At 40.8% G+C, this 13,830-nt stretch overlaps 1 protein-coding gene across 3 annotated transcripts in view; it reads left to right on the forward strand.

Annotated features, from left to right (window-relative positions):
- LOC105926505 (protein FAM13A) overlaps positions 1–13,830 on the forward strand; it is an 84,444-nt gene that overhangs the window by 47,233 nt on the left and 23,381 nt on the right. For all 3 annotated transcript variants that reach the window (XM_021316623.2, XM_021316627.2, XM_012862871.3), the window contains exons 10-14: positions 4,538–4,579; positions 4,739–4,918; positions 8,435–8,639; positions 13,153–13,211; positions 13,499–13,541. In XM_021316623.2, coding sequence (XP_021172298.2) covers positions 4,538–4,579; positions 4,739–4,918; positions 8,435–8,639; positions 13,153–13,211; positions 13,499–13,541 — 529 coding nt within the window. The remainder of the gene's footprint in view (positions 1–4,537; positions 4,580–4,738; positions 4,919–8,434; positions 8,640–13,152; positions 13,212–13,498; positions 13,542–13,830) is intronic.

Genomic DNA, 13,830 nt, shown 5'->3' on the forward strand with positions numbered 1-13,830 from the left:
AAATGGTCACTAAAAAAAATTCAAGCTCAACATGTCCAGTATTTAAAATTCAAAACATTTATTCACAAATATCAGAATCAGAATCAGACATACTTTAATGATCCCAGGGGGATTAATACTAAAAATGTTAAAATTTTATTATTAGGAACTGATCTTATCTGTTGTGCCTGTGCACTTTATTTGTTTCACTGTTGGTGAATGAGGAACGTCCTCTCGAGTCCTTGTATGTCTGGTGAATGTGAAGAATTGACATTAAAGCTAACTTTGACATTGTAATGTTATAGGCCTACTGCATATTGAGAAAATTTACATCGGTATTGCGCAACAATCGGGAGATGGGGACCCCCCCCCAAATATTGACAGGTATTTCGCACACTGGTTAAGTTCAAAGTCCTAAGCTTTAAATTTCAAGTCCTGAACAGGTTATTTGATCAAATTTGTTATTAAATTACAGAATAATGCTAACTTTCTGGAATGTTTCTTAAAAGCTGTGTATCCCCGGTCGACTCGTGCTTGCTCAGAATGAGAGACTGCTGTTCAGTCAACAACATGGGCTTAAACAGGTCACTTTTAACAAGCTGGCAATAAATAATCCGTCTGCTGCTTAAAACATGATTTTATTGTGTTATGATTTGAACTGATCTCGAAGTAATTTAAACTGAATTAGATTCTATTTAAGTGCGTATTTACTGGACTTGTTTGCTACTTGAGATTACATCACCTCAGGTATCTAGTTTGGTCTTTGAATGTGGAAGTGAGAGTTTGTAGCAGCAGCTTTTAAGTCTGCTGATACAAACTCTCTGATACAAACTCTCTGCTTTCCCTGGATGATGACACAGCTAACAGAACGCCAGACCAGGGGTACCTTCTATGAAGAGAAAAATGACAGAGAACAAAAAGTTAAAAGCTGAAATGCAAATTGGATAACAGAGCAGAGTGAGAGAAATAGACCCTGATGTCCTCCAGCAGCCTAAGACTATAAGGTGTTAAGATCATATAAATCACTTTTTTCCCCAGAAATGCAAAAGAGATTCAGCATTGATATGTGAAAATTTTTTGTTCAAAAAACATTTTTGTTTAGGGTAGTTTTTATCTCCCTTCTTCTCTCATCTATTTTTATTTTAAACATTCGCTCTTCAGCCGTTACAAACTGACGGAAAGGCTGGAAGCATTACTCTTTCCATCATAGACTGCATATAAGCAGGGTGATTACTCAGAGCTACACGTGTTTCTAGTCAATGTTCACAAGCCAAAAAACGCTGTGGCAGGTTTAGTCCGGGGGGGGGGGGGGGGCTTTAAAGGTTAAACACTTGTCTGCTGTTGCCTCGTGTTTTAAATAGATGTTCTTCATCATCTCGTCACTGTCAGAAAATAACCGCTTGTTGCGTGAGGACAGTCCCACAAGGTTCTGGACGGAATCAGTCACTATTGAAACCTCCGAAAACGGGATTGATTTCTGCTTTAGGGATCGCTTGGCTTTTACATCGAGTTCTCCTGTCAGCTTTAGTGAAACTTTAAACCGCTGTCTGTTGTTTTAACCTGCCACAGTTTGGGTCGGAGCTGTTTTTATTTGTTTCTGGGCGGAATATGTTCCGGCTGTGACATATTCGAGCGATTAAATCTGCCGCCTATGGAGCGACTTCGGTTTTTACGTCTGAATCTTTGCTGTTTACACTTTATTTCATCATTTCTAGACACATGTAAAATGTCACTGATGCCAACCGTTTTCAGTCTCCGGATTTCAGACATTCCTTAGACCGCAGGGGTTTGACCGTCTTCAGATCTTGTTCGCAGTCTTCGTTTAAGGCTTTCATTATGCCAGAAGCCAGTTTAAAGAGCTCCACCTGAATAACCTTTGATTGCTCCCTTAACTCCATCATTATCTGTTCTGTTATCGGCGCTCTAGACATGGCCGTCTGCCAGGCCGTGTTATCACTGTCAACACCACTGTTTATGGAGGCCTGCGGTCCATATCTCTGCATGTTGGGGGAAATGTACTCCAGGACAAGCAGACATTAAGACAGTAATTAAGGGAAAGGTAGGCTACAGGACCATTTCTAAGAAGCTGCATGCAGCCAAAATGTCAAAGCCATTAATGTTGCAAAACATTTATCGTTTTCATATCTAAGCTACAAATGTAACATCCAAAACAGTACAAATAATTGTTATGTTTGATTTAAGTTTTCCAGTGCAGGAGTTTCTGATGACCCGAAAAAAAGGCTGTCTCCATCAGAAAGTTGGAAAAAACACTCTTCACAGTTCATAATTCTCGTAGTTGTTTGTTTTATTTAGTTTTTGTCTCAATCCCAAACATGTTTCTGGAACAAAACAACAAAACTACGGTCACAGAGGGAGCAGGTCAAGACATCCCTCTTTGCTGGTCCAGACAGATTGGTGAGAAAGTTTCCTCTCTAAGGAAACCCAGCAGGTTGCATCAAGTCTCTCCAAGCAGCATTCACTCCTCCTGAAAGAGCGTAGAGCCACAGTGGACAGTCGTCTGCATTGTTGATGGCTTTGCAGCAATCCCTCATACTGAGCATGCATGAAGCGACAGTGGAGAGGAAAACTCCCCTTTAACAGGGAGGAGAACCTCCAGCAGAACCAGAACCAGGCTCAGTGTGAACGTTCATCTGCCTCCACCCACTGGGGCTTAGAGAAGACAGAGCAGAGACACAGAAAGCTCAGAAGCTCACATTGACCCAGGAGTACTTTCTGTAATAGATGGTAATAGAGGATGATCTGCCTCTCCTGGATGGTGTCACAGCTAACAGAACGCCAGACCAGGTGTACCTTCTATTAAAAAAAATAAATGACACAGTTCTGTGGGATGGTTGAGAGAGATCTGATGCCCAACCCAACAAAACTGTGTCCTTCTCATGCAGAGTTGGAGCAGCTCTGGTCCGAGCTACTCGCCCCCTCTGTTAGGCAGAGCCCAGTCACCCTGTGAGGGATTCATCTTAGCTGCTTGATCTCATTCCTTCAAACCCAGAACCGGCCTGATGATGATCGGTTCAGCTCCTTCTTCCCAACGACACACCATGTGGTGTCTGTATGACTAAGACCCATGAATATGTTTCTGCTTTTAAAATGAAATAAGAGATTATTAAAATGTGAGATCATTTAAATAATAACATCTTTCTACTGCTTTTTCTTTTTTTGTCACACCTGAAATGCTTCAGATTATCACAGTAGCATAAGAAGAAACAAAAGCTTTTTCTAGCAAAAAATAGTCTTTTTTTCCTAGAGAGCAGGGTCCATTTTTTTATCAATCGCAGGAACTCGTCCAGATCCTGAAACATCAGAGCAGAGCCCAACTATTGCTCTACCACTGTCAGCAGGAACTTATTTTTTGTAAATATCGTGTTAGTTTTACACCAGATGTAACGGGCTGCACACCTTCCAGGAAGTTCTACTTTTGAATCACCAGTCCACAGAATAGTTTCTACAAAGGATTGATGATCTTTGTGTTCTTTGTGGTGGACAGCGGTCCTTCAAATGTTAAACTGGCTTTATACCCATTTAAAGACTAATAAATGTTAAGGGCTGTTTCAGATCAGATGTTGAATTTCCTTCTAAGAACCAATGTGACGGATGGATGGATGGATGGATGGATGGATGGATGGATGGATGGATGGATGGATGGATGGATGGATGGATGGATGGATGGATGGATGGACGGATGGATGGACGGATGGACGAAAGGATGGACAGTCGAACGGAAGGACGGACCGATGGACGGACGAATGGATGGACGGACGGACGGACGGATGGATGGATGGACGGACGAATGGATGGAAGGACGGATGGATGGACGGACGGACGTATGGATGGACGAAATGAGGGACGAACGGATGGATGGATGGATGGATGGAAGGACGGATGGACGAAAGGATGGACAGTCGAACGGACGGACGGACGGACGGACGGACGGACGGACGGACGGATGGATGGATGGATGGACGAAAGGATGGACAGTCGAACGGAAGGACGGACCGATGGACGGACGAATGGAGGGATGGACGGACGGACGGACGGACGTATGGATGGATGGATGTATGGACGGACGGACGAAAGGACGGACGAATGGATGGATGGACAGATGAACGAATGGATGGATGGATGGACGGACGGACGGACGGATGGACGGATGGACGGATGGATGGATGGATGGATGGATGGATGGATGGATGGATGGATGGACGGACGGATGGATGGATGGACGAAAGGAAGGACGGACGAATGGATGGACGGACGGACGGATGGATGGATGGATGGACGGATGGATGGATGGATCCTGTTTAGAACCTGTTTGTGTTCTGTAACGGGTTGTTTTTGTTTTCCTGGCTGCCGTTTTGTTCTCTCAGGACCTCCTTAAGCTCTGGTCAGAGCTGAAGGGCAACATGCGTGTAGATGGTTAGATCACGTAGGGCTCAAAGTTGGGCCCCCTCGGGAATGGGGGGGGGGGGTTGTTGCTCACTGACCTGTTGTGACCAATTGTTTTTGCAGGATTAACTCTCCCGGCTTGTTTTCTTCCCAGTAACCACCTCTCCCCTGTCCGCTGCAGACCAGATGTGGTGAAGTAAGTAAACCTTTGCCAAAAGAATAAAATACAGTAGGCATCTAGTGTTTTTTCTTTCTTCTATTCACGTGACAACCACCTGTAGATCTGTCATAAGACAATCAACCCACTAAATGATTATAGTTCCTCACATTTCTCATTTACTGTCTTTGTTACCAGAAGCTTTCTGGACCAGACCATTCGCTCAGCAGTGGAGCAGCACCTCTTTGACGTAAACCCCTCAGCAGAGCAGCATTCAGAGACCCCGCGTCCTTCGAGCCCGAGGGGGACGCCAACGGCCCGACAGAGACGTCGACAGCAGAGGGAGCAGCAGGGGGACAGCCCCCGACACAGAAACCGGTAAAATACGGCTGTCTGATGGCACCAGCGTGAAATTAGATTTAATGCGTGAAAGGTGCTCTTCTGAGGGGCAGAAGCTTCTGGTGGTCACATGTGTGCTTTAAACACGGCCCAAACGTTATCGTCCACTAGCACATTTCTGCTGTTTTTTATTGTCACACTTGTTTCTGATCATTTCAGCAAATATGAATAAGAACAAACAAACAAAAAACACTTTTATTTTATTTTTATCAGGATTTTATTTATCATGATAAAAAAGCTAAAGCTATCCTCACTAACCTGTCCCCATGTGATGAAGGGAAAGTCTTCTACGCCTAATTAGTGGCTATGCCCCCCCACGAGCCGCAACATCTGCCAGCGAGGGTTCAGGATACCTGGAAAATAGTCTGTTACATCAATGTAGAGGAAATATGGGATCTCTTTGCAGAATAATTTGAATCTATCCAGAGTACAGATGTTGGAGCATCAGTGGCCTGTTTAAGATTATTCCACAACAAGTCTCAACTTTGACACTTTTGTTTTATTTTGAGCCATTCATAGAGTAAATCGCTGGTGTGCTTTGGATCATATTCACACTGCACAACCCAAGTGCCCATGAGCATTAGTTCAAAACCAAAGGTCGGGTTTTCTGGGAGAAAGCAGGGTTCAAATACAGGAAGTCGTTCAGGCTCTGAAGCAGCCATGCAATGCTGTCCTCAGATTAAATGATGATTTAAAAACCTGCCTTTTGTAATAACCTGGCTTGTCTTGTTTTTGTTTTGCTTTTTAAACTGTTATTACACTGTCAAAAACACAATAATACTGAATGACTGGCACACATTAAAGATGAAGTCTTGGTAGAAAAGAGCTAAAGCACATCTGACAATTATTCTAAAATCTAAAAATTCAAGCTAAATCTAAAACACCACAGTATTTCTCCTTATTAAATAAGACATTGATTCTGTTTAAATGCATTAGCAGAAAAATAATATTTATTTTGGCTACTTACCAGTATGATGGTTTTAGAGAACAAAAGAGGTGCAGCTTTTTTGTCTTTTTAGGATTTCCTGCCCATAAACAATAAAGTCAGAATGCAAAACAACTGAGTTTAAGGGTGCATGGTGCACATCTTGAAGTTAAATATTATTTACTTTCTCTCCCATACATGGCTTTACAATTGTGGCTCTCCTCCTGGCTACTTTGTTGAGTCTCCGGCATAATCCATGCATTAGCGAGAGAACACAGGCCAACTTCAATAATTATAACTTTCTTACCTCAGAAGACGTCACGTCTCTAAACAAAAGACCTGTACAGTTGCAGCGGAAGATGCTTTCATTCTTCTCCCATGAATGTGCACAACACTGGTGTAATTTCAACGTGTCGCCAGAGGGGGCAGAAGTCTGCAAAAATCCTGGAACTTGCGCTATACTCCTTTAAACAATTAGCGGTTTAGGCATGAGCCTTCAATTATTATTCTTTGGTATAAAGTAAAGGCAAAGGAGGCATAGTGAGGTTTATTTATGTTATATTCTTTTAATGTGTCCTTTCTGGCAGTGTAGCATTGAGAATTGCTGTCTTAATGCCAAAGACAGTCAAACAATTTTCTTTCACAAGTGGAGCAGTGGCACTTTCATTATAGTGCTCCACTTGATATATATATATATATATATATATATATATATATAAATGCAAAAAAAACTTTATTAGATATTATTTTGGGATTATTTCAAGTTCAATGAACACAGAACCGGGAAGGTAAAAGAGAAAGAAAAAGAAAGGAAGAGATAAAGATGAGACAAAATGCTAAAAGGGAGAAAAGCTGACAACAATAGAGCGGAAGAAGAAGAGAGAACAATATAACATCCTTGGAGTCTGCTTCTACATCTGCAAAAAGAGCAGATCAACAGCTTGATAACGACACCGAAAAATATGCAATATTATTTGCATATTTAAATATATAAAAATAGGCAATATTATTTAATACAGGATGTATTTAGTGACAGCTAAAGCTAATTATATGGTTCTTCTGTATAGAAGTAGGCATAGAGAGATTTAAAGCGAGGGAAGATGCATAAAGTTTGAATTTTGGGTCCTGGTAAAGAGGGAAAATCGTGCCCTGCATGTTCTCCACAGATGAAGTGTTTCTGCTGCCTTCGCACCAACATTCAGAAACTCCCCAGTCCAGTCTCTATCAACAGAAAATTAAGTTTTTCACTTAAAAACATTTGATGCACCTCCTAACGTAGCTGTTAAATGAAAATCAGGGTGAGCTCCACTCGCTTCAAGTTCGTCATGTAAAAACAAACCAACGTTGTTAAAGCTGAAAAGTTCTAGAAAATAACTGAGCTCCGTTCCCTGAATGCTCCGTCAGTCAGGTTGGAGTTTCACCCCCACAGAAACCCCACACAAGTTAACCAGCTGTGGAATATACCCACGTGAGAGTGAAACCTTAAATGCATTGGACAGTTGTTCTCTTCAGGTTTTCCAAACCATACCGTACCATCTTTATTTATAAAGCGCTTAAAAACAGCCAACAGCTAAAACAAAGTGCTCTACATTGCTACAAGCTAAAATGCATCCAGTAAAAAACTAAGATAAAAAGATAATACAGGAAAACACTTAAAAGAAACATTAAAACCAATTTAAAGTGAAAACTAAGTCTCACTAGTGGTAAAAGCCAAATAATAATTTTTAGGTTTTAAGGCAAGTTTTAAAGTTGGGCAGTTAATTTTTACCTTTATTAATCAGTCTTAATAAATTAAAGGAATTTGTTTTTCTTTTGTTTTTCAGGAAATAAAAAGTTGAGATGTTATAAAAGACAAATTCCTAAAAAAAAAAAAAAAAAAAAAAAAGCTGTACTTTTTATTAAATTGCATAAAAATCTAAGATTCCTTCCCCTTAGTGAAAACATGTATCACAAGGAATGGGGGGGGGCAACATTCACTCAAACTAGTAGAAAACCAAAAACAAACTGCATCATACAGTAAATGCATCATGAAATAAATCACATTATAGTATGATAAAAAACTTTTTTTAAACACAGATAACTTGTCAAATATTGTATTTATTATTATTATTTTCCAGTGAAGCTCTATTTATTAACAAAAACTGACCCCAGAGCTTCTGTAACTGCAGACGAAGATATTTTTTGGCAGCAGAAATAATTTATAAAGCGGGTGGAAAGCTTCCCCACTGAGACATAATCCAGTCAAAAACAACTGGACCCACACCAGTGAGGAGCTAATCCCTGTTGATGGAGACCTGCTGGAGTCTGAGAGATCTCTGACATGATTAGAGGAGAGTCTCAGGCCGAGGGAGGCAGAAAGTGTCATTAAGAGCGGCAATAGTAAATATACTGTAAATAGAATTAGTACAAAGCTAAACAGCACATTATCTGCTCGAGAAGGCATAAGTAAGCCACCAGGATGACCTTGGTGTTTGTTTTCCGTCCGACGTGGAGCCGATAAAAAGAACAGGAAGGAGTCAGATGGCAGATGTCTAATGGCGCGCTCGTTTTCTTTTTCCATCTGAGAGCAGAGCTGCGAACACCAGGGCCGACCCCAACAAGGAGAACGTCCCGTCGAGCGGCAGCAACGGTTCGGGGAGCGTGGGCGAGGACACGGGCAGCGGCGCGGACTCCGGGGGGGGCCAGAGCGGTCGTGCTGAGCGGACCTCCAAACCCAAGAAGTCCAAACATTGCCCGACTCTAGTGCAGCTCACTGACAACCAGGCCGCCCACGCGGTGAGTCGTGCCTTTCATGCTCGTCTCTGCTCCCATGTGTGGGACGCAGGAAGATCCTGCATGGTGAAATCAATGTCAGCTTGATGTGGCAGAAATGATTTCCTGCTATTTTAACACGTCCAAGAGCAAGCGATGCTCTCCACTGAAGCCCTGGTAACAATTAAACCGTTTTTTCCCTCCACCCAGTCAGGTCCTCTTAACAAGAACGGGTATTTGGGAGGGGAAGCTGGTAAACAACATGGTCTTAAACCGTTGAGCAGCAGCATGTAATATCCAGGCAGATTGTGCTAATTAGTCATTTTCCCCTAAAGTAGTTCACACGTAGAGGGCGATGAGTGCTCGATTAGCCATTATCCACTTAAAGAGGATCACAAAAGGATCTGATCCAAGCTACACTAAGTGTTGTTTCTGTTACTTGGTGCTTGGAACATCTTTGAAATGATTCTGATTTTCTATGAGGAAAAATTTTAATAAAATGCAAGTGTGCACGGCCTTCAACTATTACTTTGTGGATGCATTTATTGATTATATTATAGTGTCTCCAAACTGATCAGATAGCAAGCGCAGTCCTCCTCTGATCACCCCACAGATGATCGGACATAACTGTAATCTTCTTCCTGTGTTGCTGTTCTTTTGTTCATTTAATCTTTGGGTCATTGTCATACTGAAGATGAAGTTGCTCTTCGTCTTCCAGCTTACTAACAGAAGACTGAAGGTTTCAGCCAATCATTAACTGGTAAACATGATTCTTTCATCCTAAGCTAAGTCTCTGTTCCGACTGAGGGGGAAAAAAGCCAAAGGGTTTAACTGATATTTATTTGTAGACAACACCACATTTTCCCCCTAATTCTTTTGAGAACTTAGCCAGGCTTGGATGTTTTCCTTTGTAGGGAAATGCTTCTTTCTGTCCACCCTGACCAACATATGAAAATAGGAGACATTGCAGAAATGACTGCAGCTGTAGGCCTCCTCACAGCCCCCCTGACCAGGGTTCATCATCTATATTGGAATGTAATGGCACTGTTTTGCCATATTTTTTCCCCCTTCATGTTAATTATATTAGCGTTTTTCCAAGGTATTTTTCCGGCTTTGGAAATTATTCAGCCCCTGTCTCCTGACTGTTACCTTTTCAGAGTGAGATCCTTCTCAGATCTCTCTTTCTGCAAATTGTAGCTGTTGCTTGGAGTTGGAAATAAGAAAATTTGGCCAAAAACCTACAGAGCTACTAAATTTTATTTGGGTTTAAACAGACTTACAGGTAATTGAAATGATTGCAGGCGTGTACAGACTGCTGTTACCACGAGTGGTTATTTTTGAGCACAGCAACATCCTCAGTTATAGGAGGGTACGCACAAATGCAATCGCAGTGTTTTGGTTTTTAAATTTTTAATTTTCCCCTCTAAAGGATTTCTGTTTGTTTTCCAATAAAGTTGTATAGGTTAACGGTCTAATTAAAGGAGAAAAAAGGCTGGAAATGATTTTTCCCAGTGTATTTTTTTAATCGGGCTATTTACCAGAGGGGTAAAATGCAAGAAAATACATTTTACAGTTTTACAGTTTGAACATTTTGACCAAAAATGCTGCAATACAAAGTCTTCTTGCTGGAAATGAAGTCCTTGATCAGCTGTCTCAGCCAACAAAGTGATTCTGAGCATCAAACCAGCCATGTGTTGTATCTATGAAAAGACCCTGAACCATATGTTGGCAGTAACACCCCAACCCATTTTACCATCAGACAGGATATAACCAAAGACAAAATTATTCACCAGGGCATGATGCGCTGTCCGACTGAAGTGCCGATCTATTTAGCTGGAACAGCAGTAAAGAGATCGCACAGTTATTTTTTTCTCCCTGCATGCCAAGAAGTTACATAACAGCACAGATGACACATGACAGCGCCACAGGTTCTAGGTCAGACAGGATCAGCGCTAGCAGGGTTCTCTGAGAATGACAGCTCTTTAAGTCAACAGCAATTGAGATGTTATAATCTTTTAAACTTAGGAAATTGGTCAAATGGTCTTACATTGCCAGTGTCCTGGGTTTATAGACTTATATGTCTGTCTAAATTAGAAACAGAAAATTTGTGTGCACACATGTATCCACCTCCTTTGCCATGAAGGTGGCAAAGGTTCTAGTTCTAGTCCCTTAAATGTTCTAGAGCAGGGGCCTGCAACCTTTACAGAGTAAAGAGCCATTTTGCTTACAGTCCACTTAAATTAAACCCGTTCAGAGCCGCAAATGTGCCTGGCCTTCTGAAAAAGGACAAGTTTTAATTTTTGATAACGATCTACTGTAAGAAATATGTAGAAAATATATCAAATAAAATATTACTGGCACTGTTAGAATCATTCTGTTGTGAAAATTAAAAGCAATTATTCCAAGGAAAAACTGCTGAAACTATTATTATTACATTTAAATACCATAATAAAAATATAATTTGTAGCCAAAGTTATTAAGAGCCACTGTGGAAGGTCCAAAGAGCCACAAGTTGCAGACCCCTGTTCTAGAGCAACCAATCGCCTTCAAATGTCACATAATTAGTGAAATTAATTATGTGTACCTGTGTGCATTCTGAGAGTCACATGACCTGTCAGTATAACAACACATTGCTGCAGCAGCACTTAAGCAAGAGGAATTACATCATGAAGACCACGGAGCTCTGCAAACAAGTCAGGGACAAATTTGTTGAGAAGTACAAGTCAGGGTGGGGGTCATAAAAAATATCCATATCTTTGATGTTCCCTCTGACCACCTTCAGATCCACCATCTTCAAATGGAAAGCATGTGTTACAACAACAAACGTGCCAAAAGGGGACCGCCCACCTGGACTCCCAGACTCCTTCCAACAAGGAGGAGCTGGAGCAGTTTTGCTTTGAGGAATGGGCAAAAACCCCAGTGGCAACATGTTGTGAGGTTATAGAGCACGTGTCAAACTCAAGGCTCGGGGGCTGAATACGGCCCGCCAAGGCAATTTATCCGGCCCTCAAGAGCCAAAAAAGGCGTATCATGTCATAAAGTAGAGACATATATTCCTTTTAAATTCTATAAAGTGGTTAAAACTGTGCCTCCTCTAGCGAATGTTGAATTTTCTTTAACTGTGTAGATGCCACTAGATAAAAAGTGATGCAGAATGATGAGAGTTTAAAGTGTGATTCACCCCAATATCAACGTTTTTTTGCAGATAAACTGCATAAACTGGGCCTAAGGGTGCTACTTTTATGTTACAGTGCATTTTTTTATATTTCTATGTGAGCTGAAATGAAATGATCAAATCAAAAGTACCATCTAGACATGTGCAACCGGGCCTTTTAATGACTACATGATGCCAAAGTGGCCCAATATAGAAACGAGTTTGACACGCCTGTTATAGAGACTGATCCAAAGCTGAGGTAGCCAAAATAGTGTTGAAAGCTTGTAGACAACATATCCAAGATGGCTAATAGCAGAACTAGCCAAAATAGGCTAGATAGCTGAGATAGTCAACAGCTTACAGTCTTGATAGCTTGTATACCCAAGAGAGCGTCCATTGCTTATAATCAAGACAGCCTGTAGCCAAAATCACCAAGATGGCCTAGAAAGTCTAGGAAAGGCGAGGCAAGTTTATTTATATAGCATTTTTCAGTAACAAGATGATTCAGGTAGCCTAGGTAGCCTATAGCCTAGAGAGCCAAGATAGCTTGTAGTCTATACAGTGAGATAGGCTAAATAGTCTACATGGCCTATCTGACCAAGATAGACTTTTCTACTAGCCTGTAGCAGAGTTAGACAAGACAGCCCATGTGACAAAAGAGCAAAATAGCCCATTTATAAGTTTTGTTTTTGCTTAACTAATATACCAAAATGGAACAAGGATATCACAGCGTGCTTATGACAGTAGCTGGGTTTTCTTTTACACTCAGTCACATGAGCATAAGCCTCACCACATAGGCTAAGCATAGCAACTAATTTGGTGCGTTATTCTTTCTTAAACTGCCACAAATGTACATTTATACATTTGTTTTAGATCAAAAAAGATAGCAACACATTGGCTGGTTGTTGTATGTTTCTGGAGAGCTGTTAGTTGTAGTGAATGGCCTTCACAGACGATGTTTGAAAAGTCTAATATACCGAAAAGTGTAACAAACGGCTCACAGTTCTTTTTTTTTATTTTTTACATTTCCTCTGCTTGGCTAATAGGAACTTTTCAGAATGAACCAAAGAGAGAAATTATTCTGATTACTTCCTGTGGGTGCTCTTTGTGAATATCTATATTTAATAATAAGCAGTTTTATTTACTGTTGCTTCGGTACATTTCACCGTTTTATATCATTTTTGTTTGTTTTTAGCAATGACTCACATGCATGTAAAGTGAATCATAATTCAGGTGTCAGGATGGGTGAGAAGAAAGAAATTATTTTAATGTCAGTCTTGGTTTTTCTCTTTACCATTTCTTCCATTTTAGCATCAAACTGATAAAAAACATGTTGCTGTTGTTTCAATTGTCAGCGTTCTGAATGGGCATGTCTTTTTGCAGCTTAAAGAATGTGCTGATGCAAGACCTGGAGAAAGACACATGGACGCACTTCATAAAGGGTAAACTCGAATGGCAACCCTGTTGTACATAGTTTGTTAAACCTGTTACCCAAGTAATGTTTTTTTTTTTTTTTTTTTTCATTCATAAGCTACGTGCTAAGAATGGCAATCGTGTTTTTTTGTCTTATGACATGCTCTGGCACTCAAGATAAGAACTAAGATAGCCCTATACATGTGAATGCATTTACTGCCTGGGGTTTTCTGAGGTTTTTAGGCTAAAGGGCACGGGAATTTGGTTTTCACACCCAGAGGTTTAACCTTTGCTGTTTTCCTGTTGTCCTTTCCAGGAATGAAAATTCAAGAAAAGACGGATCTGGATCCACTTTACCAGTAGGTCCATTTACTCCAAACTTGATTCGACTTTCTTGTTAGATGAAAACGTGGAAACTAATGTCTTAAATGCACAGCTAAAGTGTAACAGACGGAAACATTTACTGTGATGCAAAAACAGGAATTCAGAAGTCAGAAAGGTGTGCAGAGAAATAACAAGAAGCCATAAAAGATTGCCAAATGTCAAACCGTGCAAACACAGCACATGAAATGCTGTGTGGTACAGTTTATTCTCCAAATCTAATCAGTAAAGAATCAACATGTGACAGCTTGAATTCAAGGAATCAGG

This window comes from Fundulus heteroclitus, chromosome 5, assembly GCF_011125445.2.
Source record: "Fundulus heteroclitus isolate FHET01 chromosome 5, MU-UCD_Fhet_4.1, whole genome shotgun sequence".
Lineage (NCBI taxonomy): Eukaryota > Metazoa > Chordata > Actinopteri > Cyprinodontiformes > Fundulidae > Fundulus > Fundulus heteroclitus.